We start from the raw sequence: 25,607 nt of genomic DNA on the forward strand, positions 1-25,607 counted from the left end.
GTCTCTCTTAGCATTGGCCCTCGCCTCCTGAAATCATCGCTTCGCGGATTTGAAGTATTTCTATCTCCGCTATTCATGAACCAGTTTGAAAATTTTTTTGCAGCAGTGCGCTCCCTAGAGAGCACATAACCGAGATGCAGGTGTCCCTCATCCAAACGAAAATAAATTATTTAAAGCTGTGAAACACAACACTCAGATGTTTTGCTTGGGCTGAGGCTATGTCAGGACAGATGAGGTTTACTTACCAACTGTTGAGAGAGAATCTCACTGATGACAGAGTTCAGGCCGCATACCAATGAGCTTGCTAGGAGTTTATAAAAATTGTTCATATTCGAAAATAGAGTATTCTTTGTGCATCTCCTTGTTATTCGTATTTAAGGATGTACGAGTCGATTTGCAACGGTTTTTACTATTTTTTTAAAGCTTCTTTATGCGCTGGGCACTTTACTAACGCCACCCTTCCGTTTTATTCTTTAATAAAATAAACACTACTCTTTACTATTGAAAGTGTATAACGTCGGGTTTTTTTTTCACACGCTTACTAGAGAGTGGCAGTATCAGGCGACATGGTGTCAACCCGTCTTGACATAAAACGAAGTTTTGTGTCACTTAGGGAATTTTTGCAAGGGTACTCAGGGAAAGTGCGAAAAACAGCGAATTTGGAAATGCCAACTTGGTAGACACCGTGGGTCTAGTATACAAAGGTCCAGAAAAAACTATTTTAGCAGTAATTTTTTTCCCAATAGAATCAAGTGCTTCTTCTCCTCTTAAACTAATAAAATTTTGACGTTCTGTCATAATGAATACAAACGAGGTTCTCATTTAATGGTGGACCTGTGTTTCGTCGCAATTTTATTTATTGCACAGAAAGTTTTGCTTTCCAGTATTTCTCCAGAATACGGAAGGGTAGTACCAACATTACAACAGGTTGGTTATGATCAGGAGAATCTAGGTCAATGATAAAACAGCCACGCATCACGTGACTCGCCCCGCGCATAGCCCGCAGAGCCAGCGCTGACGGTCAAGAACATGCGCCGTCCACACTCTTTCAATGGCAGGTTTAGGGTTATTCGACACCTGCCAAAGGTTTTGAATTTCGAGGGTCACTGGATGCTCACCCTCTCTTCTGTTCATAAATGCATGCAACCGGCTTTTGACGCCAGTTCTTGCAGCGTAAATCCAAAGCTAGTCTTGTGACGAGTTGCTCAAGGCTACGAAAAGAGACAGCGCGTCACAAACGGCATCAGAAACGAGAGGCCACCGTATATGTATGCATGGTGTGTCGCAAGCAAAGTGGTGTCCGTGAACAGCTTTTTTGCCATACCATGCACTCGCCTTTCTTTGTGAGGCAGCTTGTGGGCAGGGTTTCCAGATCGCTCCAGCCACAGGCAGCCAAAGTGGCCTCCGCCGTAGCCCAACAGTAGCCAAAAAGCTTTGTATTTTTTGTGTAATCTTTTCTTAAGCATGTTGAATTAATTTTCGACAATAATACCTACATATTAGATTTCCCACGCATGACCACACATGACATCCGCGCGCATTGTCACGGAGGCCATGCAGCACGGAAAGGAGATGTTGCACAAACGCAAGAAGTGCAGAAACGCAGGCACGCAGGCAAATTCATGATAAGGCAAATGCAGTCTTCATTGCAAATGCACTGTTTTATTTTTTCCAGAGCACAAAAAGTCACGAAAAGAACAACACACAAATAGCACCGCGCAACAAACGCGCTTAGCAATGGCATGCATTCAGGCTTTCAGTATTATTACTTACAGCTCATGATAATTTCGCTTAACACCACACAATGCACTAAAGTGAATACTGCGAAGAATTGCAAGATAAAGTCTAACACAATAGATGGCGGTTGGTACAAAATCTAGTACGATATATATACATAAAGAACGCATGCTGATGTCACGTGGTAGTGACGTATAAAGAACACAGTAGGAATACTGTGGAAGACGAAATTATCTTTTATTGGGCAAACCTGTTCCCATAAAAACAGGCTACACTTAAAAAACAGCGACAGTTGGCGACCGTCAAAATCTGATCAGCGGGGCAAGCGCGTCGGCTTTTATACATCAGTCGAATGTTCCACACTAATAGCTAGGATCCACGTGCCTTGCATAAAATTCTATACTATAGGCGTCGCGCGTGCATGCAATCAAATTACGCAAGGTTCGGTGACAGACAGCGGAAGGAACCATCGATAACATTCCAGAAACTTCCGATACATGCAGGCGCGTCCTGCGCTGTGCGATAAAAGTTGTTAGGCGCTGAAACGTGGTCACTCGATGAACATAAACAAGTACCAGTGTCAATACGATTAAGCATCACGAGCTTATGGCGAAGTGGAACTGCTTGTTCCGTACAAAATGTCAGAGCTGAAACCGGACAAAAATTCTTGGCCCGGTTCAAAATCTTTGCAGCAGCCTCCGTTCCTGGCCAGGCCAAACTTCACGTGGAGGAGTGCTACCAATGTCTCGTTCGACAATACATTTCGAAGGTCGGTTTTAATGAGCGAGACCTGGCTGAACACGCGTTCGACGGCGGCATTTGGTACGGGTAGTAGTGATAGCAAAGACAGGAGGAGGGTTTGGAGTTGTGTAGGGAACGCATGGCTGTGGTGGCTGTGGGGCAATGGAAGACGATATGTTCTACGTTGGCGTTGGAGCAGGGGCAATTTGGGCAGGAAGAGCCCGAGCGAATTGCCACGTATACGCGCCACGCGGCAAGCAGAAGATTCGACAAATTTTGGTTAGGTTCAGCTTGGTGTTCGCTCTCCGTTCTGGTGCCGGGAGCTATAGAAGCATCTCATGCTTAAAACGTAGCACGCCGAAAGCTCACATGTGGAGACAGCAACAGTATATGTGCGCTGGTGCGCGCGCGGGTAGCGTTAGTTCACGGATGGAGACATGCTTCCTTAGGCCCGCTTTCATAATTAAAATTATAATAATAATAATATTTGGGGTTTTACGTGCCAAAACCACTTTGATTATGAGGCACGCCGTAGTGGAGGACTCCGGAAATTTTGACCACCTGGGGTTCTTTAACGTGCACCTAAATCTAAGCACACGGGTGTTTTCGCATTTCGCCCCCATCGAAATGCGGCCGCCGTGGCCGGGATTCGATCCCGCGACCTCGTGCTCAGCAATAATTAAAATTATCAAAAGGCCGCTATCCTTGACCTTTTGACAAGCATATGTGTTCTTTACATAGAACATGCAAATTACTTTTTTTTTACACAGGAAATAGATGTAGCCCAAAAAATAGCCACATAGCCAAACGGAAAATTCTGACGCGAACTCGGACAAAAAGTAGCCCAATTTGGCTATTAATATCCCAATCTGGCAACCCTGTTTGTCGGCTTTCTGAATGTGGAGCAGCTGCTGGAAATGCATCTGTGTCAATTCAACACCGAACAGTAACTTTAGTCGCCGATGCCCGATGAAGCAGCGCCGAGTAGGCCTAATAGTCTAGGCAGTGTGGCCGTGACAAAACTTCCCTTTGGGCCGCTTTGGCAACAGGCTGTAAACCGTTTCAGAATGAGTGCCGCTAATATGTTAGTTCAGTTGGGACCGATGTGCCGAGTTTGCGTGTGCAGGTTAGATTGACGACCTTTAAAGCTGCATAATGTCTGTCCTCGTGGCCCTAACACAGCCTGCGTTCCTATCATCATCTATAGTTTGGTCCTATTTACGCACACGCTTTCGGAATTGACGAAATGTGGACTTTTCTCACTGTTGCCTTTACTGGCATCTCGTTACCATTGCGATCGGTCATGTAGGCCGTTAAGAGAATTCTATTAATTTGATTTTTCAGTTAGTTTAATCCCGACCGAAGGTTCCAGCCAGCATCAGTGCTTTTTCGTTGGCCTAGACAAGTTATTTCGATCTCAAAATTGGCCTTCGCTGAATAATTCCAACTTGAGTGGTAAACTGGTAAACATGCACGCGCCTGACCTCGAAGGTAGCGCCAATAGCAACCACCTTTAGCGGCAGCTTACGAAACGGTGAACGGCTTGAACACACATCATCATCCACCAGAAATGCCTATTGTCAGCCTTCCCTAGTAGGACTTTAAAGCAAAAACGATAGAGCGCATCAAATGATTACGGTGTTTCCTCAATTCGGATCTCTCTCTCTCTCTCTCTCTCTCTCTCTCTCTCTCTCTCTCTCTGTGTGTGCGTTTGAAGATTGGTCTGAATATTGCCTGCACGTGATGCAATCGGATACAATGCAAAACGGCAGGCGATGGCAGCGGTTATCATTCTCACGTATCACGACGACATTGATGACGTACTACTTTGTCTTTGATTGCAAAATCTCATTCGAAAGATCTTTGTGTTTGTTGCGAAGTCGTTTCACAAGCGTAGAATATCAAACACAATGGACTGTATGAAACACGTGTTGTTGTTTGTAGCAATTAAGATTAAGTAACACCTAATGATGGACGTTAAGTATAAATTTCTATTCTCTGAAGATAGAGTTAGCAGATTTCGTCTTTTCATATTGCCAAAACAGGAGGCATGCTACGCTTTTCTCGCTAACAAAAAGATGGGTGCACATTAGATTTCTATTTTTAACACGGTAAGTGGATGCAAGTTAGAATATTCCAATCACTGATAAATAAATCAGCAGTTCTTGGGCTTTAGTTTTTTCTGCATCCTGTTAAATTAAGCTTGCTGCATCACTTCATTTGTTAGGTTCCGTAAAGGTCGAATGGACAGAAGTTATCTGCATGTGTAAAGATGTTGCACGATTTTACTGGTAAACTTCTTTCGATGAGAAGGAGGAGGAGAAACATTTCTTTTTTTTAAAGAAAGGAAAGGACAAGCAGGTGTCTCTCTGCTTGTGCGGGAGGCGCCCTTATTGCACGGCTCCGGCGGCTCCTGCTGTCTCCCGGGCCCGCCACACCTGTTGCCGCTGGTTACGAGGGTCCGAACTAAGCACGGCCTCCTACTGCTCGGGTGTGGGGTTGGGTATTTGTGGGGCTGCCTTCACGTTGGGGCACGCCCATGTGGTGTGATATAGGGAGGCGTAATGGTCACAAAGGGGACATTTCTATGACTATAGAGTGGGGTGTGTTGCATGTACTCTGCTTAAATAGGGGTATGTATTGGTTTGTAATTGTCGACACGTTACGGCGTCTTCACGTGAGAGGTCTTGCGTGGAGGTGGGTATATCGTTGTCTGTTCAATCTGTGGTGTTGTAGTATGGCGTTGTATTGCAATATGTACGGGCTCCATAGATGCGGTCGGATCCCTCTCTTGTAAACTTATCTAGCCGAAAGTACACGGCACATAGAACCTACTCAGCATCATGTGTAGGTGCACCGCTTTTATTTCCTCTTAACTGAATGAAAATTATTGCATGTTGTGATTTCGCGAGCGCATTTCTCATGTGCACCTGTCGCGTGTTTTGCAATAGCGCAGGAGTAAGGACCGGTCACAAGAGCGATCGTCACGCCAAGGGAAGTCTATAGGCCTGGACGGTTCTGAGCGGGAATACAGCGACAGGAGCCGCCAAACGGACCGCTACCGAGACAAGGAGAGGGAGCACGGCAGTCGCCACTAAATGTCCCTCTTCACCACCACGCGGTAAGCGTTTGCCGTGTTTTTTATGCCTACTTGAAATTCAATTCAGTAGGCGACTATTTACTTGGGTCTAACTTGCTAAAGCTTGACGTGGGCATTAGAATAAAAACCAGAACGGCCCATAGGGTGTGACCTAATCCCTCCCACTTATCTTGAAACCTTGTTTCCGAATTCGGAGGCTGTGTGTCGTGATACTACGGGTGCTTCTGCACGCGCCACATGCCTGACATGAGAAAATGAGGCTTGGGGCAATGGGAATTGCATGCAAGAAATTTTATTTTTTCATGTGAAAACAAATCACTATTTCTTTCTTAAGTGTACCATGATAACTTGGTCAGGTAAGTCTACAAGACATTGCAATGTCCGGTTATGGTCATAACAAATTCGTGCAAGTGAAATTTGCATAAGTGCATCTATTGTAAAAACCACTTTTCTAAAGCAAACCATAGTTTTCAGCAGAAAGAAGCATCGTCTGTTTGGTAAAATACCACGCACTGAGCTCACAGCATCAGAGGGAGGCTTTGCTTAATGTGACTCAGTCTTGAACCTTTTCTTGACTCGAGGCTTGAGACTAGAAGCAAAAAAAATGAAAATGAAAATAAAGTACGGAACGTGGTTTCATCAGCTGTAGGAGAAAAAGAGAGAGAGAAAGAAGAGGACAGTGAAATGCACAGATTTGGAAAGGAAACAGCACGACACTGGAAATGCAAAGCACGACACCCACCTAGAATTTCAGGTTGCGACGGCAATGAAGCGGTCACCAACAGATTGCCGCACGACCGATGCGCTGATGATGTGTCCGTAATCGTCCACAATACCAACATTCACTTGGATACGGTAAGTGCGGCAACTCCTCAGACTGATCTGCAAGACAAAGGAGGGCAGTTTCTGATGTTGAGATTTTAGTTCGGAGTGGGGAAGGGAAGGCCTTGATTTAGGGAACAGACTGCATGCTCATTTTTCGTTATTCATATGAAACATATTTACATACAAATTGACTTGCCGTCCCAGCCTTGCAAAAGTGCATGTCCAGCAAAGGTGTTGAAAACCAACACTGCAACTGCTAAGGGGGTTATGCGATGCTTTATTGCTTGAGAGTAATGGTAATTGTGACAGCACGCTGCCCCCTATAGCGGTGCTGCAACAACATTGAAGTCATTTGTCAGGCTGGTTCTTTTACATACGAAATGCTAGGAACGTCGCTCCTCACGTTGCATGTTGCCATCACTGTGGCAGCTTGCGCAGCAATAATCGTTACCGGGAAATGTATGCAGGGAGCACCACGTGCATCGCAGTGTTGTCAGGACCGCCTCATCAATTATGTGGTTTCGATGATTGCTTTGCGCTTGTTCTTTATTGAAATATATACTGTTCTGTATACGTTGCATATGAGCGATTACAGAGAATGTACGCACTGTTCACTTCGTTTTGCTAACTGATTGAAGCCTGTACCACACTGGGGTAGGGGCCACTGCTCTTGTCTTAGTACTGTCGCCAGGATGGGTCCACAATTTTGACGATAGATGCGAACATGAAAAATGGTGACCAAATAGAGGCTAACAGCTTCGCTGTAAAATCAAAATCCAGCCTGCTTGAAGCACCAATACTTTCGTGTGCGACTGGGCAGCCTACTCAACCCGAGTGGAGTGCCCACTTACCTGTAAGTAAAGCAGTTTAAACTGCATTCAGCGAACCGATAGCGTTCGCCATGCACAATAGTATGAACGGCACCAAACACTTCATGAATTAGTTCGGCACAAAACTGGCCTGGCACCTCCTGCACTCTCAACAGGCTCCGAAAGCATGGGGATTCATTTTTTTTATACCACTCGCTATTTGTTACCAGAGTCTAGTCAAACCCACAACCTCGTGCTATCAAGCCACACTGCACAAACCCTGTACAAAATGAATCAAACGCGAACATAGGGGCATGTCAGTGTTCCACTGGTGAAGGAAATGACAATGCAGGCCATCCTGAAACAAGCTAAGGGTGCACACACATTGAACCTGCCGGTGCCATGCTGTCGGTAGTACTCATCGCTTTCTCTCTCTACTTAAGGACAGGGGTTCATTGAGCAGAATGCAATTGTGTATTTTTTCATTGAGTCATAATTGAGTAAAGCATGTTGTTTCGGATTTCATTGTTTCAGATTACATGGGAATCCGTTCCCACAGATTCCCATGTAAATTTAAGTACGGAAGTGCCACCGTTCATGAAATTTTCTGCCTGCATTCGCGCTGTTTCGGTAAATACTCTGCGACGGTGCCTGACGCTGCGTCGGGATCATTGCAAACTAGGTAACGTATTCCGCAACTGTTCTTAGTCATTCTGCGTGGGAATGAAGCAGGCCGTCAACGCACAAAGAATTCGCTTCTTTTTTTCTCTTTTGAGGGGGGAGGGAGGGGGGCGTGGCGAAAGGTGTGCACCGATCGAAAGTCGTGCGCACGCGTTTCTGATTTTTTATTTGTTCAGCATCTCTCCTATATGACAATATTGCACGAAACAAGGGCCCGGACTGCGTATACTTAAAGCGGTTGTTGATGACTGCGCGTGCGAGTTTCCCGACAGCACGCGAAAGCGCTGGAAACGGGGCGCGCTGGCACACTCACCGTCCCGCTCACACATTGTAAATCGACACTACTGAAATGTTTCCGTGTCATGTGGCCTTTTTGACAAGCATTCCGCAACTAAGCTGGTGCATGGAGCCATGTATCTCGTCTTGAATGCACACATAGCGGCTAGGGGGGTACTGCGCTTTCTTTACATCCGAACGTTACCGATTAAGTGATTGGTTGCAATTCTCCTACATCGCGTATTAATTACAAAACGCAAGGAGAAATAGTAATCTTTGCGGCGCCGGTTACATCGCAGACTAACTTTTATAGTATGCGGCGGGCCTCTTACGGCGCGCTTGTCTGTACGCAGAGTCGCTTGGCCTGGACAGCCGCGCTTGTCGTTTCTCGTATTCCACGCCATATTATATGGCCAGCGTTAAACGTAGCCTCTCCTTCGACATCGCATCGCTGCGTGTCCTTGGAAAGGTCAAGGACCGCGCTTAGAGATACCAGAGGCCCGTAGGCCACCTGCATCTGCAGGTGCGCACGCTTTCGTCTCGCCTCATCACCTCTATCCCCGCCATATTGAAACGTTCTCCGCGCCACCTATAGGCGCTGGAAAGTGCAAATCACTCGGATACATTACATTTCATTAAAATCGGTCCATAAGTGATCTCAGAAAAACGATTGTTTTTTTTTTGCGTTGTACAGGTCGCGTCGGAGTTGGGGCCGAGGTAAATATGAGGCTGGGTGCTTCAATGCGCGCCTCCTGCCCCGCTCCGTGCAGGGTGGCCGCATTGTTTGAACGGATCGTTTCTGCGCCGCCCGGCTTTTTCCATCTCACTTTCAACGGGCACTGCGTTGTGAATTTTGCAAGGTTACCAGATGCTGTGCGCTGCGGTTCTCTAATACTTCGACAAATGGCTGGCGATTTTTTTCATGTTCCAGACATCGAAAAAGAAGGCTTCTATGGACGGTGAAGATTAAACAGTACAATTACGTTGACGCCAACGACGGCCTCGTGTCCGTGGGCAGTTCGAGTAAGCCTTACAAAAATGCCTATTAACAGTATTTAGAAACTTCTACCAACTTTCTATTTACTTTATTGACAGTCTATTTACATTTATATTCTGGTAACATTTGTTCATACACTGTCAAAATACTTCTTTCTTACTTTTGTATAAAGAACATCTTAAATAAACTGTTAAGACTTTTTTCATACTTCATGAAAATATTTTCCCTGAAGGACATGTATCCTCACTATGTCCACAGCTCGTACTGTATGCAGAAAAATATTAAGAATTGGAAGTAACTTGAGAGTTTCATAATTTTTTCTAACACACATTAATGCCGATGTATGACATACTCAGGAATCAAGCTCTTTGTTTTAAATCGTAGCCCCAATCCAATTCGGTAGCGAATTGTCGACGGAGTGCTACTAAAATGTTTAAAGAAATATGTTCGTAAACTGTTAGAACTAATCTTTTTAAAGGTTCTACTGGACTACGTGAGCGTGCGGTGACGTCAGCACACTCCGAGAAATGTGTTTGCGCTACACCACCTGACAGGTGTGATAGCGGAGTACTGTGCAGGCCGCGCACCAGTTGCACAGCTTCAACCCGACCTTGGGGCTGGTTAACTAAAAGCCGATTTACGCTTGAGCCGTGACGCGTGCGGTCGTGCAGAAAACTGCACATTTCGCCCACCGGTTTACAAATTTCGCTATACGCTGGGCTCGCACATGCAGTGTAAACCGAAATGTGCGTACCAGTCTGCGAAATGCGCAAATTCTCACCCCGCCACATGCGTGGTACGGGCAGGCGGGTGGTGCGGCGTGGAGCTCGAGCGCAAATCGGCCCTTAACCCGCACTGCTATTGCAAGGCCGCCAGTTAGCTTTGCAACGAGGTAATCAGTTCAGTGCACTCCGCGATATAAATAGCACGCTCTAAGTTGGGACGTGTATGCACAGTATCGTCACGCTATTTGTTAAAAAGAAGAAAAAAGAGCCGGAACTCATGGTAACACGGTGCTGGAACATTGTCGCTCAAATATCCAGAAGGCTGCAATATACAGCTGCTGCTGAGCGAGCGCGAGTGTCGACCTGAGTAAGCGCACAGGTAGAACAGAAAGAAAAACCTGGACTCTGGGCAGGTAACACGTTTCTGTGAAAAAAAATGAAATTACCCTTACCGTATAAAAAAGAAATGTAGCTTTGTGCGCGTCCCTATTCGCACGCTTTCGTCCCTGCCTCCTACCGACGGCTTCTGCACGTTAAAGGTAACTAATAGGACGTTGCACCTAAGTGAAGGCAAAGTAACTATGCTAACTGATCTGCTTTACGGCGATGATAGCTTGCTGTGTGTGAAAACAGATTGAAAATAAATAATTACGCACTCCTAATATTCAGTGATTTCGCTTCACAACACGGCGACAAAATTTTGAGCTCCAACAAGCGGTCACCATGACATCCGTAATTATGGCATTCCAGATACCAAGAGCCAGGATATCAAAGGCCATGATTCTGCCGTGCTTCGGGCGCCTGAAAACTGCTAACGTCATAGCCGCCACGCTTCGGACATGTATTTGACTATAAAAATATTGCTACAATAGGCTTCAGCATTATTTTGCGCTGGGCGCCTTGGAGAAAAATTTTGTCTTTGAAAGCGACAAGCGCTAAAGGATGTTCTTGCGCAAAATAGGATAACCACATAATTTATTTAATACGACATTATTTTTCTATGTTTATTACATTTGGAGAAAAAAAAGCCGGTTTTCAGAACAATATTTGCCTCTAAATATAAAAATATACAGTCCCTAAATGCACAACAAAATTGAGCCGGCTGTCTTGTCAGGTGTTATTTTTTCAACCTCTGCCACGAGGTATGTACATTCCTCGAAGTGCAGTTCCCAGAAAGGAGTGCGCACAAAAAAGCCGGCTGCATTTTTCACCGAGAGGCGACGAATGTCTAAGTGTGAGTCATACCATCCCAAGGCGGGAGGGAGGGGGGAATATTTCGGCGTAAAAAGGGGCTTCAGTTCTGCGGCGGTCAAGGCGAAGAGGATGGATGGAAAGAATGACACCTGCCTATCTCGCGCATGCGCACAAATTTGACATGGTCCGAGTCGAGGCAAAGCAAGAGCCCGTCGCAATCGACTGTACCACGCCAGCTTCGCATAGGAACTGATGGCAATTCTTCGTGATTTGGGAGAAAGAACGTACGCTTAATTCTGTGCTGCAGAATTAAGCGTACTTTCCCAAATCACGAAGAATCGCTATCGGTTCCTTTGCGACGCTGGCATGATACGGTCGGAAAGATGTAGGCGTTTCGTCGCGCATTGTAGCAGCAATCTAGCTATTTTTGCTGCTGTTTATGCTTATGCTGTGTTGTGGATAATTCATCGTTGCAAGCCGACCAGCAACGTGTTTGCGAAGCCCACAGTGCTTTCTTCGTTCCGTGATGTGAACGTTTCTGCAGCTTCTCTGCCAGCTGCGATGCAGTGTCGTGTGAGGTGATTTATTATTGGCACCCTCCGTGTTTTAAACTGCACACGGCACAAATAGCGAACAGCGGTTCCTCAAGACAGCACTGCGTTGAAGTTTCATCTGTCTCCAAATTATATTAGAATATACGTTCTTTTCTATCATTCTTCATAAACATATTATTTTGATGTTCTTTTACTTCAGTTTCTTACGCGGCATTTTGGCAGGTTATTATTGCGCGAGCAGTAACGACGTGAAATGTTTTAAGAACGATTTTCTTGCATACTTTAGCTATGCCGCGTCATGCGGTTCGCTTGAAGTTCCTATAAACACGAAGCATAAAAATACTTCGTTTTCACAGCGTTCGCAATGACTTAATGTCTGGTAAATATTGTCTGATCATGAACTCATTGTTTGCTCTTTCCTACTCTGGCTGTACAGGATGAAGACGATGTACAGGACGGTTCACAATGACATACGGTTGAGCGAACCGGTTCACAATGACATAGGTTGCACTGGTTAGACAAGTGCGAATGTGAAAGAAAATCGTTCGCACTTGTCTAACCACTGCAACTTATGTCATTGTGAACCGGTAGTTTTTGACACTGATATTTTGTTTTCGAGTAAAAATAAACGAACTCGTCAAAATACAGAAGCGTTCCATGCAATAAGGCGTGCTTAAAGATGCATAAGTCAGCGATCGGTTGCTATCACCGACAAAGAATTCGTATTCTTGAATACTGCTTCTATAACAGCGAAAATGACCGTAATCAGAGTTTCTTCTCCTTGGGGCATTTGGTCATGTGTGCCGCATTTTTTTTTTAAACAAGACGTAGTGACCAGCCAGAAATCAGGAAGCGAGAACGGGAGTATTCTGTAAGGGTCCAACAAATGGACATGTCGATTTCGTCCACTGCTAAAGTTCTGCTTAGCTGGGCTGGAGTGCGCGTCAGAAGGAAACAGGCGGCTGCAGCCAATTCAGCAGCAGACGAAATGGAAATGTCGACTAGGTGGCCACTTGTAGAATAGCCTCCTCCCCCAGGTAGCGACGAGTATAATTGTAAGACCCCGTTCCTCCCTGGGCTAACAAAAAATCGTACAGGACAGTACGACTTGTAGCACCCACGCCGTCATGTCTTGCTCACGGATTCCCCAAATGTCACCGGGCCAGCTTTGAGCGATAGCACACTCCACTAGACTGAATATTTACGGCACTAGAGCTTGGTAAAACCCAGAGCCTTCTGACCAGGGTGTTAGTGCAAAGCGTACGCTTCTTCAAACTCGCCAAGTATTGTGCACCTTACGAACGGCGACCCAACTAGCAATCGCGACTAAAATGTGGAAGCGGTGAACGAACTCTTACCGGAGGCGGGTTCGGGATGTTTTTCTCGTTGGAGAAGAGCTTGAGCTTGGAAAACGACAGCACTCGGCCGTACAACCAGAAACCGGGCCGCGGTGAATCCGGGTGGCAGTACTGACCAACTGCGCAAGTCCAAGGATACACTTTAGGGCTTAAATTCACTTCGCCACAAACAGACAAACACAAAAATGTAAAGAAAAACGCCTCTCTCGGGAGGCGGCGATAAGGCCGACGACGATAGCGTCTCGCTCACACTTACCGCATTGGCGCCCAGTGTAATCCGTGAAGGTGAGCCAGACCGTGTACTGCCACTTATCCACCAAGTTTGTAATCCGAAACTCAGGCGCTGGCTTCATGAACCTGCATGCGAGGGAGATAGTCGAGGCACGGTTATTTTTGACGAACACCATTATCACGCGATGAATACGCAAGCACGTCTCGAAACGAGGAGCTATAACACGATGATTGCACGATGCCATGCTGAGAAAGACATGAACAGACAGCAATATGCCTGGGTCGTGCATAGGCGATTGTTCCTAGAATCTGAATTACGCGTTGCCTGTTGCCATGAACATGGGTGACCCAATAAGCTTGTCCTCAACACTGCTGAATCGGTGTAAACTGCAGGGATACCTTCTCAAATTGAGACGGTGATTATCGTTCGTGTCATTACTGTCCACTGTCTTTTTTTCAGACCAACATGTACACCACGATGTGGAAGGTGAGGCTTCTCGGCAGGAACGCTAATGTATGTTCGGAAAGCTCATGCCAACAACAGAAGCCAGCATGCTAACCTGTGGAGTAGGATATTTCAACGCTTCTGAAAGCGAACCGTTTTGGGATCGGCCCCTTGCACAATGGCGCGTAACCGCGTCGGCTGTAAAAAACACTCGCCTGCCCTGTGTGTGTATCAGCAGTTCTATCCTATGCAGCAGGAACTCGTGGTGGTTGACGAGGGTGACACGGGGAAGCAAGGCGGGCAGTCTCTCCACGATCGCCCGCTGTGGATCCACCTTCTTCTTGGGAGGGAACTGGGGCCAATCGCTCCAGTCGTGAACTTGGTCCGGGTGGTCACTAGGAAAGTCCGCCGGACGGACGAGGTTTGGCTGAATCCAGACCTGTGGCTCGCTCCTAGCGACGACGGCTGCGGTGCCGGAGGTAGACGGCACGCTTTCGATGTCCCTTGACTGGGACGCTCCGCCCGGTCGCTCGCTCCTAACGAAGACGGCTGTGGTGCCCGAGGTGGACGGCACGCTTTCGATGTCCTTCGACTGGGACGGGCCGGCCAGTGGCTCGCTCCCAACGACGACGGCTGCGGCGCTGGAAGTGGACGGCACGCTTTTGACGTCCTTTGACTGGGACGGGCCGGCCGACGCGACGTCGCTGTTTCCGCTGTCACTGCCGGAAGAGCTGCTAGTGCTGCTTTCGTCGCTGCTGCTATCGTCGCTGCTGCTGGTGCTTGTCGACAGCTTGCCACCGACTCCCATAAGCATGGCGTAGCCGTACAGACTAGGGTCGAGCCCAGCAGCAGCGGAGGTAGAAGCACGGCCCGAAGACGCCATCCTCGAGGCACAGGTGGAGTTGGCGGAGTGTATCGTAGGGAGCGCGACTTCAGTAGGTCTCCGATGGTCGAGTAGCTGCCGTTTGCTGTGCAGCGACTTGTTTTATGGCGTGCTCGGGAAGTGTGCTACTGCAGAAGGCATGGGCATTGCTTTTTTTGCTATGTTGACGACTTTGAAAGTATTTGGCACGTGCCCACTCACGGGTTCGATTTCAATTGGTGCCCATTGGTGCATAGCTTAGTTGGCTTTTCAACATAGGCGTGTCCTCGTTCTACGATTTTCTCCTCTCCCTCGAACCGCAGGTGGCCGAAAAACTTGTCTCGAATTTTGCCTTTGTTCTGACATACTGGACGAACATGTACCTCCCCCCTTTCTTTTTTGGAGGACGTATGACCGGCGGGAAAGGACACTTCAAGGTCGATTGCCTGCTGTATTGCAAACTGAGTCATGGTGATTCAGCGGGTGTACATTCTCGGAAAGAGCATGGATAGCAGAGAATAAAGGAGACGAGTTGGTATGGCACCTTAGCGTTTGACAGCTGCAAATCACCGTGATCTCTCGCAAAAGCAGCGCCTGCCTTTTTACGAATGTGTAAGGCCAGAGGGAAGCTAGATACTCGACTAGATTAGCTAGACTGGAAGAGAGGAGGGTGAGGGGAGGGAGAAAGTGGTTAGAATCGACGCAGTGAATTAACGAGGCCTCACCCAACACCCTCTAGAGAACTTAAGGCCTTCTGGCTGACCCTCTCCCCTTGAGCGACGTCACGCACAAGAGGCCAACATAGAAGTTCCGTGCAGCGTGCTACGAAGCTACGAGCGGCGCACCAGTTTTGAAAATGAAGCGCGGAAGATATACAATGGTTAACCCCGGCTATTCGTAGAAGACCGAGGGGACGAAAGCGGCGACAACAATTCAATTAGTTCCAGGAGCCCTGCCGTTCCTTGAATAGCTTCGGGTTCGGCATGCTCGGCAATGCTCTTGCATGCTTCCGAACGCACATTTTTTTCTAGACGTGACCAGTGCATGTAGTCTCAACACTTGTGCTGTGCTTGCGATTGTGTGTACCGCGAGTCTTCATTGCCCCGGAATGTGGAGTGCCATGCCAAGATATGCCTATTAAGTGCTGCGTGCCCAATTGCCGGAGCAATTACATGTACAAATAAAGGCAGAAAAATAATGTCTTCAAGTTTCCGCAAGATGAAGAAGCCCAGAGTGCCTGGATTAGGGCGCTACCACGTGCAGACTTCATTGTATTAGCGCACTCCCGGGTAAGATGTTCAGAACTTCTTTAAATAATTACTTTTGAAAAATACGGAAAGTTAATTGCTCAATTACAGCAAGTGCATTTACAGAAAGTGATGATTCCTCAGAGTTCGACGCCTGCGAGGATAGACATAAATCTGAATTTGTGTTAAGGCACCTTTTGTGGTGTAGCAGGAATATTTTATTGAAGAACTACGGCTGCAAGATGAATGACAAAATATGGGATGCCAATGCTAAGGCAAGGAAGAGAAAAGCTGAAACTCTGCGCAATAAGGCAGCTGTTTTCGTGTAAATAGCTGCACAAATGTTTTATATCCCATTTCTAAACTCATTTGAGTTGTTGTAAATTAGTGGACTGTGGTAATTAGTGCGTCGAAAGCGAAATTATTCGTTTGACCATAATCTAGATTGTAATAAATACATGTGTCCCCAATAAGATTGTTCATACGCAATTGTGAAGCTAATCGAGTGCATTACATTCGTCATTGCCGTGCCGTAAAAACCACAAGTACAAAATACGGAAGGAGTGGTTTTTATGGATTCAATTTACTTGAAGTAATAGGTATGAAATATGGGGTATAATAAATAATAATTCGCAAAAAACGTACATTACAAAGAAGACAAAGCGCGATGCTACAAAACCTTCTGGCATCAATACATGCACAAGCTTTACAAAGCTGTTTTGTATCTGTGCCTCTAAATAAATGCTTTGCAAGGTGCCTGCTGCTCATTCCGCAGTTTCGACTGAAGAAAACGTGTGGAGTGGTCAATAAAAGCATACGGCTGCTAGGTGAACCAAGCCGCGATCCCTTCACTGAACCCGTATGCCCGAGCGTACCGATGGCCTCTTGCCCGTGACGTCACTCGCCGAGCACTCCGGCCTTCTAGTCTAGGAGGTGTTGCCTCAACACCCTTCGCTTGCTTCTCCCATACAATATAGGGGGCGGGAAGAAATTAAATAAATCGTAAAGAAAAGATAAAATAAAGAAAAAAGGGGTGAGCAATAAAAGTGTACCCGAAGTCGTGGATAACAAGAAGAGGCCAGTAGAACGGTGCTTGACATTTCCTTGGTTTTCAAACAAAATCATGTTTGCTGGCAGTACTCCCCAAGATCTTCGAAGCCGTTGCTAAACTTTCAATCCAAGCATTCCTAAGTAGTAAAAAACGGAATTGACATGTCGTGCCTTAAGTCTTTTCTCGACCAGATCCTGCATGCACAAAATGAGGGCAATGTTTTAATGAAGCAGGTTATCCTAGTGTAGCAGTGGCCACTGCGGCTGAGCGCCTAAAGAAGTCGGTTTCGAGGGGGACGTACGCGATTAAAGAAAGCAGTAATTAATAGCAAAAAAAAAGAGTAGTGGCTATTCCGTATATTCATTCAGTGTCGCACAGGCTTAAAAATGTTGCAAGTAGATATCATGTTAATGTTACTTTCACTGCTCCCAATAAGCTAGATAAAATATGCGCTGCCGTACTGAGGAAAAAGAAGCAGGTAAAAGGCAAAAAACGAACAGATATTTGTCCAGAAGCAAAATAAGAACAACAGTTTTACTGACTGTCATATGGGTGTGGTTTATAAAATTCCCCTTAGCTGTGGCCAGTTCTACGTAGGGCAAATGGGACGGTGTATCAATCAGACGCTAATGGAACATAAAAGGTCGTTAACCAGTGGATCGCCTTCTAATCTTTCGCTACATTGCCGAGATTGTAACTGCACGCCAGAGATAGATAAATGCGCGATATTGCACAGGCATAAGAATGAAAATACGCGTCTTATGGTAGAGGCCTGGCATATCTATAATGGCAGAAGTGCGTGCGTGAGTAAGCCTTCGATTACTTTACACAAGGAAGAGATTAAGTGCCTTAACAGTTATCTCTCACGTAGACCGGCACGTGTACCCGACTGACACGTGGTGTTACCATTCCTGATCGAGCTTGCGCAGATTAGTTTTGTGTCTTCTTTCTTTTTCGCCTCTGTGCTCCATTCAGTTGATAGTCGGCGTTCGTGTTGTCCACTTCTCTTCTCTTGTGTCCTGTCTGCACGCCTCACCTCTATTTTGCATAATGAATCCTTGCCAACTAGCACAGCTTTCTGTCACTCTAAGCCTGGAAGGAGATGTGAACTATCCTCTTTCGCGCCTCTCTTAAGGAAGTCATAAATATTATTGCGCATAAGATAGCGAATAGTTAAGCTGTTATATAATTGTTGACGAAGTTGCACGAGAGGATTGTTCGTTATTGAAGTATGGTATAACTCTTGCTGAAGTAGATGATTGTGTTAAACTAGAGGCATCTGTATAGGCATGGTATGTATCCTAGATGCCGCATATACGGGGTCATCATGTCTAAGCTTTCCGGAATGTTTTAAATTATGCCTGTTGCAGATAACGTAATTCCTGTCCTTCAGCTGGATTAGTCGAAGAGGCGGACATTACTGGAAGGAGACATCAAAACACACATGTTAGAATAATTAACACAAATTCACTAATAAACTTCATAAATATTTACGGCATGTAGTGCGATTTAGGAATCGTAGCCGGTGAATTTACAAGGCATATCCACTTGTATCTCCAGGATGACACCGGTTTCGATATATAATTTCCCAATGTGAGGGACAAAATACATGCGCGTTCTAGTTACTCTATTTTTCAACGCGTAGACGTGCGTTTCGTTAAAAAGTCAGACAACAGTGAATTCTCACTGCGAGCTTGATGGCGCATATCTCAAAACTGGTGTCATTATGGAAATTTATTCCAAATGGATACACCTTGATGCCATCTGTGAAATGCAATTATATGCCATTATGTTATTAATTAAGAAGCTAACTTATGATTTTTTTTTAATTAGCAGATTATGTGTTTCGCTTTCAGCAGCGACTATGCCCGCCTCTCTGATTAATCCAGCTCAAGGACTGCAACTATGTCAACTGCAACAGGCGATTAAAAGAAATCAAAAATCCGGAAAACCTAAATATTATCATCCCGAAATATTTGGTATAGTGCTAGTTGTTGCGTAGCTTTAATGAAACCTGTCTCGTTTTGTAGTTATACCATCTATTGCCAACTCTATTTTTGGGAAGGTAAGCCCCGATTTGCGAAGCTCATTTTCCTGAAAGATGTAGCGATAGTCTTGGATTTCTTTATGGATACAACTCTCGCCCCTTTTCATGATGTTTAAATCCAATGGGTGATTTTTCATGTTCGGATTAAGGAAAAAAAAGAGAGACATTTTTCTGAAGTTATCCGAACTGGAAGCGGCGTTTCGCGAGCCTCTGTAATAGAAAGGCAGCTACAAGTCGCGCGCGGAACTCCTAGGCGTATGCGAAGACATCTCACTCGAGTCTTTGGAGCCGCTCTTACCAAGTTCGGGAGAGGCCGCAATTTCATCATGGTGACCTCGAATCGAGACAGAAGAAATTTCAGACCAGCTCGACCATCGACTGTGCAAGTGATTAGTCAACATCATTTGTACTACATCGCGGCATCAACTCTGTCAATAATTGAACTCCTTTTTTTTTCTTGAAGTGACATGAGCCGGTAATGTGCAGGGATTCCTTTTACTCAATTCTGCGACTTTCGTATCATCTACACAACCGAAGACTGGCCGATCGCGGCGATCATTAATGCGGGCGGATGGAAATAAGGAATATTATTGGAATAGAAACATCCCATTATCGCGGCCCTGGACGCACTTCCTAATAGAAACTGCGATAACGGTAGAGATATCGCGACTTAGCGCACGCAATGTCAAGATGTCGAGAACGCTGCCTGTCCTCGTGTCGGTGTACGACATCTTTTTTGTCCGACAATGGATGACGAGCACATGGATGCACAACCAACGTGTGCACGTGAGCCCTCGCCGGCCGTCTGTGGCGGATGCTGACCACCTGCTGTGGCTGCGTTCAAGGCCTTAAAGACTACGAGAGAAAAAGTGCTTAGAGGTGTGCGGATATACGGACAGACCAACCCACAGACTCTACGAACGGTTGATTCGGGCAATGGTCTCGTCAAGCGGTTGATTCCGTATTTTACCCATTATTCATTCCGCGAAGTTTTCCATCAAATAAATTGAATTGAAATTATTTATCCGTCATGAGTCCCACAGGGAACCTACGCTGCTTCTTGTCGATGAACGACGGCATGCTTTTATTGACCGTTACATTTCGTATGGCAAACAGTGCGATTAAAAACGACAAGGTGAGGCGCCAGTAACGTTCCGTTTCCAATGCAACGCTTGCCATAGGCACAAATTTATTCCCGAGCAATGTGGTGGAGATTTACTGGTTCCGAGTGACCTTGTTTTCAGCAAATAAAGATCTCCTCATCTCGTTCTTCGCCATTAACTTCCACACAGACTGGCACGTTAACACTTTCTCGGCATCGCACGTTCATCCATACACACCATTCGATAGCATATCAGTATAACGCGGTATAATACGTACAACGGGAAGCCATTTTGAAAGGAAACACACAGCGAAAGAAACTATATCGCCCCCCAGCCATGGTGTCCATGAACATGCCGGCCGGCAAAGGATTATGTACGAATTTTTCGCCCACTCCTTCAAAAGTTACATCTAAATAAAATTCTGGGCTTTTCTCAGGCGCATCTTATTGGGGAGAGAATAAAGGGGGCGACTACGGATTAATTTTCACCATCTCTGGTTCCTCTACGTCAACCCAATGCACGGTACCTGGGAGTTCTTCCATATCGCCCTCATCAAAATGCAGCCGCAGCAGCCATGATTCGATCCCTCGACCTCGTGCTGCAAAGCCACGACGGGTAAAATGTAATCTATTGCGGTGAATGTGTAACTGCGCAGGTTTCTCTTTCTCTCTATCGTGTTAGTTCAGAAGCTTTGCTCAGCACTGATCGACAGAGGCAGGCTCGATGAATGCACATGATTTGCTATAATTCAATAAGTGTTTAGCAACCACGAAAAAAAAAAAAAACGTTGGTGTGCGTAAAACGAACCTCTGTGTACACGGAATCCTTGCATTTACGAAAATGTTCAATGATTTCAACGTCTTTTGAAGTGCAGCAGGCATTGGTGTTGGACATTCGGGACGCCGCATCTACGATGTGATTGTGTGATCAGTCAGTCTTGGCTTCCACGGGCACTTGCGGGTCTAGGCCCACTTGTCACGCGGCCGTTCGTCATAGGCCGGCTCCCCGTAGGAAAACTTCTCATGAAGGTGAACTTGTCGTAGGGGATATCATACGATAACTTCTCGTGGCGCCGGACTTTTCGTCTCGTGGAAAAGCCGAGTTCGGAGCTGGTTTGCGATGCGACCAGCAATTTGTTTTGCTTGCCCTACGTCCCCTTAGCAAGAAAAGTGATTTTGAAGGCCTCGTTGAAGCGCTCCTCACGAGGTCTGGCCATTTTGAGCTGACAAGCTCACTGCATACAATGCGCGCTAACGACCGTGTCTGATCGCTTCGCGCCGCGCACAGAGCTTAAATTTCAAGCGAAACGCTGTTTGCCCCTAGCCTCGCGGGGGCCGCGCGGCTACATGCACGTCATTGCTGTGACGTCACTCACGTTCACACGTGACTTCGACATTTAATTGAGGCAACATCAGTTATTTGTTTAAACTGTTGCTTCAATAGACAGATTCATTTTTAGAGAAATATTAAAACATCAAACCGAAGGTCTGCGTGTTTCGGTTTTACTTCGTGCTGTAGCGAGAGAGATGTATACTTCTATTTCGGGAGCTTGCTTTCTTGTCATTTTCTACCGTGTTCCAGCGCCGCCCTCTTTCATCCTCTCGCGTCTGCCTCAGTGCTCGTGGCTGGGGCACTGACTTATACCGCATAAAATAAACCTGGAAGCTGCTGCTCTACTGCTGTACCCGCGTGTTTGTATGAGCGATTAAACCCGACTTACTTGTGCCGCTAATATAAGGTGTTGCCGTGCGCGCAAAAATCGTCCGCTGAGCGAAACGAAATAAACGAAACAGCTCGCGCGCGAGACCGTCGCTGGAAGTGGGCCACTCAACAAAAAACCCGAGAGAAAGGGAAACAAAAAAGGAAGGCGGGGCCCGTGACTTATTCGTCACGCGATTCTCATGGTGCGGTGTGGTAGATTGGAGGGAAGGAATTTCGCTTGCGGAGGCTAGAGGGGGATCAAGTGGACAGAGTGTCTATGTTGGCTGAAACGCTCGCATCCTGAGATTATGGGTTGGCGGCACTTAATATAATTCTGTCTCTGCTATGAATGAACTAACGTGAAAAATTATTGTAGTAGAACACTCCTTAGAGGGCACGTGACAATTGCCAGTATATAACCGAAATTTATTAGTGGGCTACTGAAGGGCGCCTAAAAGAGCCGTCAAACTTGCGAAAAATGTTTTTTTTTTAACTAGCGGCCCATTTTCTTCAGATGGGGTGAGACATTGCCAGGTGGCATGAAATAATTGCAAACAGGGCAATCATTAACTTGTATGCTTCTGGATGGAGTTGATGAAGTTGAGAGTATGATGGAAGCCCGTCTGGTCGGGATGATGCATACTTAAAAGGCAGTGTCCAGACCTTTTCCTTTTAAGTATGCATCATCCCGACCAGACGGCCTTCCGTCATACTCTCAACTTCATCCATTTGCGACAGGCGTACGGCCAGCAAGTGATCACTGAGGGAACAAGGCTCCCGTAGGGGAGCCGAAACGTAAATAACTCTTTTAAACCATTTTTGGTCGGTGTCCAGACCTCTTCCTTGTACGCTTCTTAAAGCAACGGTTTCTTTACCTCTTCCTTCCATGTTCCCGCTGCTGCTGCTGTGGGCTGGTGGCGCGCACCGAGCCGTGGGATGATTAAAAGCGTGTATATAGGCGACAGCCGCGAGAAGAGAGGAAAGGCGACGGGAGAAACTCGTTTTCACCCCACCGCATCGAATGTGCAAAATGCCCTCTGGAGCTCCCTGGTCGTGGCCACCTTAGCAACTTGACAGCTGTAATTATCCGTGACTCCCCTGAGAAGCATTCAAGAAACTGCAGCGCTTCCCTTTCTACTAACGTGCGAGGCCATAGGGTACGCATAACTAACACTACTAAAACTAAATCCATATTATTCGAAGCCAAGAACAAAAGCGCTACGCTGCCTGCTGACATCACACTTAATTCGGAGAAAATTGAACTAGTGAGCTCAGTTAAGAGCCTAGAGATCATTCTCGACTAGGATATGTCATGGAATAGCCACATATTATCACTTGTCACTAAACTTTCATAGGTACCTCACTTAGGTACTTTCCACGCCATGTAAAAATGCTTATATATAACTCCCTTTTCATCAGTCATCTGAATTATTGCTGCCTTGCCTGGGGTACCACGACTGTCACAAATATAGGTAGATTATTCAGCATTCAGAAAAAAAATTATCCGTGTGATATGTGATGTACCATGGGACTCCCCAAGTGAAGCTCTTTTCCAAGAACTGAAAATACACAAAGCGCATAATTTATACACTTACAGGTTAGGCCGTGCATAAGTTACGGAGTGTAGTACCCCTGTCAAGCGGGCAAGTTAAGTGCACTTACGGCGAGTGTACTCGGTTTTTAAGTGCACTTTCCCAAATCTTAACGTCGCAGCGGAGTGTACTCTCAGATGAGTGCACTCAGGTCGGAGTACGTTCACGGTACGCCACGGAGGAAGGAAACTAAGGAGAGGCCCTACCCCCTCCGCGCGCTAGGAGAAAAGTGTGGCGGAAATGACGTATAGGTTCTAATTTTTTTGCTGCTTTTTTATTTTGTTTGCTGCATGGCCACGCCTTTTGGGCCACAATGGCGGCGTTGTTCTGATTTTTTGAGCGCTCACACGTGTTGCTCTGGTAGGTTTCGTGACGTGGCAAAGGCGCTGTGTGGGCGGGTTTGCGTTAGTCACCGTGTCTTGTTGCGCTGTGTTACCTGCACCGTGCTCTGCCGCATGTTGCGCGGGCGCGCGCGCTCCGCGCGAAACCACGCGCAGCGCGGCGTGGTTTCGCGAAAGATGTAAACAAGAGAGGAGGGTGGCACAAAAGGCGGAGCATCGCCATGAGCAACGCCAACTTCCGGCTTCACTTTTGCTTCACAAAGAGTGACGTCAGGGCCTCTCCTTAGTTTCCTTCCTCCGTGCGGTACGCACTTTGCTGGCCGAGTACGTAGCCTCGCCGCCAACGGTTTGAAGGAGTGCCTAGCCTCGCCGCCAACGCTTTCAACGACGCAAAATGTAATGCATAGAAAAAGAATACAGAAGTTCATTTCACTTAGTGAACAGCTCTTAACAATATAATTTGTGTTTAGCTAGAAGCAAAACAGCACAATAAAGAAACGAACTTATCATGTACGGAACTAACGGCGCCAGAATGATGCGGCACTGCGGCGCTGCCATGTTCATTCAGTCCGTGTTTATTTTGGTGTGAAAGCGTGCTGACCATGCCGGTCGTGCTTTGAGCCGTGTGCGTGGCATTTTGCAGTGTAGCTAAATATCGAACTCGCCGTCTTTGCTCATACATACTCGCTCATATTCTGTTCTAGCAGGATAAACTGCCGCCCCGCCGCACGCCGCCATGTCGTTTTGGATTTGCTAGGCATTCGTCTTGGCCAGCATTGACTTGCAAAAGATTTATAATAAAAATGTCTTCGTTTTTTGTTGAGACAAATAGATGAAGTTTGTTTTTATATATAATTCTACATAAACAATCGCTTTCTAGCAGCTTTCTCTTGTTAATTTACATCTTTAAAAACGTGCTCTTAGTCTGTCGCCATTTTTTTTTTTTTTTTTTACTGGGAGTGCACTCTGTTTTCCCGTTAAGAAGCGCGTTGCCTAAAGTGTGACTCAAGGTCCCGAAGTGCACTCCCAGTAAGTGCGCTTAACTTGCCCACTTGACAGGGGTATTAATCGAGTAATTGTTATATCTGTTCCATAGCTAACCTTAAACAGAACATACGCCAGTATCGAACACGATCTCCAGAATATTGGTAAGTAATGCACCCGCGCACTAATTATGAAAAGGAAATGATTGCTTATACGCTGCCTGTCCAGCTTAACACACTGATCGCGCAGATGATATCGATGTTTCACAGTCTTCGTTAACTACTCTGTATAATTACTATTGCTGCTAGGGCTGGTTTTATGCTTGATAATTTGTACTTGTAGATCACAATATTACTTTTGCAACATCATCTGTTGATAGTATGCATGTCTGATCTGAGTGTCGTTTTTTTTTTCTCTCCATACTGCTGATTTCTTAATATGTAAGCTAAGTAACTTGCTTTGGGTTATCCATTCTTGTTTGTTTCTTTGCGTTATTTTATTCGTCTTTTTCTGCTTTATTGTTATCATTCCCACATGCATTCTTGTTCCCCCTGCTGCTGCCATAAAATGGGTTTTAGGACTTAGTCAAGCTGCTGACGCAGCTTTTTTCCTCAAGACCTGTCCATATTCAAATGTATGTTGTATATGGGAAATAAAGCACTTACTTACAAACTGTAAAGAGGAGAAGGTGGAAGTTCACATATAAGAGAGGGGGAGGAGACGTGAGAACGCAAGCAGCAACTATAGACCTCTTCATCGGGTGAGGAGGATAGGGCGCGCGGCGAGCCTTTCCTCCTCTCTGGCTTGTGCGATCCGGCGCGGAGCTGCCTGAAAGTATTGCTCTCGCGGGCTACGGAACGATTTCGGTATGTTTTACACCATACCTTGTGAAATTTACGCCATGTCCGCTCAAATAAGGTCGTCAGGGAAGCCTTTCAGTACATCGGTAACGACAGTAGACAGAAATATGTCTTGGGAGTGAAAAAATGTGACGCGCATAATCAGC

General features: G+C 46.2%; 1 protein-coding gene across 2 annotated transcripts; it reads right to left on the minus strand.

Annotated features, from left to right (window-relative positions):
* Nucleotides 1–6,044: 6,044 nt before the first annotated feature.
* On the minus strand, nucleotides 6,045–15,070 carry LOC139057883 (uncharacterized). 2 transcript variants are annotated; one of them, XM_070536651.1, is made up of 5 exons: nucleotides 13,889–15,070; nucleotides 13,254–13,354; nucleotides 12,998–13,116; nucleotides 6,321–6,460; nucleotides 6,045–6,167 (listed from the first exon to the last, which is right to left on the minus strand). In XM_070536651.1, exons 1-4 carry the CDS (start codon nucleotides 14,554–14,556, stop codon nucleotides 6,329–6,331), a joined length of 1,020 nt encoding a protein of 339 aa, XP_070392752.1. In that variant the 5' UTR covers nucleotides 14,557–15,070; the 3' UTR covers nucleotides 6,045–6,167; nucleotides 6,321–6,328. The 2 variants fall into 2 exon arrangements, with proteins under 2 accessions (XP_070392752.1, XP_070392753.1); XM_070536652.1 differs by having other exon boundaries at nucleotides 6,045–6,221.
* Nucleotides 15,071–25,607: the final 10,537 nt, after the last annotated feature.

The sequence above is a fragment of the Dermacentor albipictus genome, chromosome 3, assembly GCF_038994185.2.
Source record: "Dermacentor albipictus isolate Rhodes 1998 colony chromosome 3, USDA_Dalb.pri_finalv2, whole genome shotgun sequence".
Lineage (NCBI taxonomy): Eukaryota > Metazoa > Arthropoda > Arachnida > Ixodida > Ixodidae > Dermacentor > Dermacentor albipictus.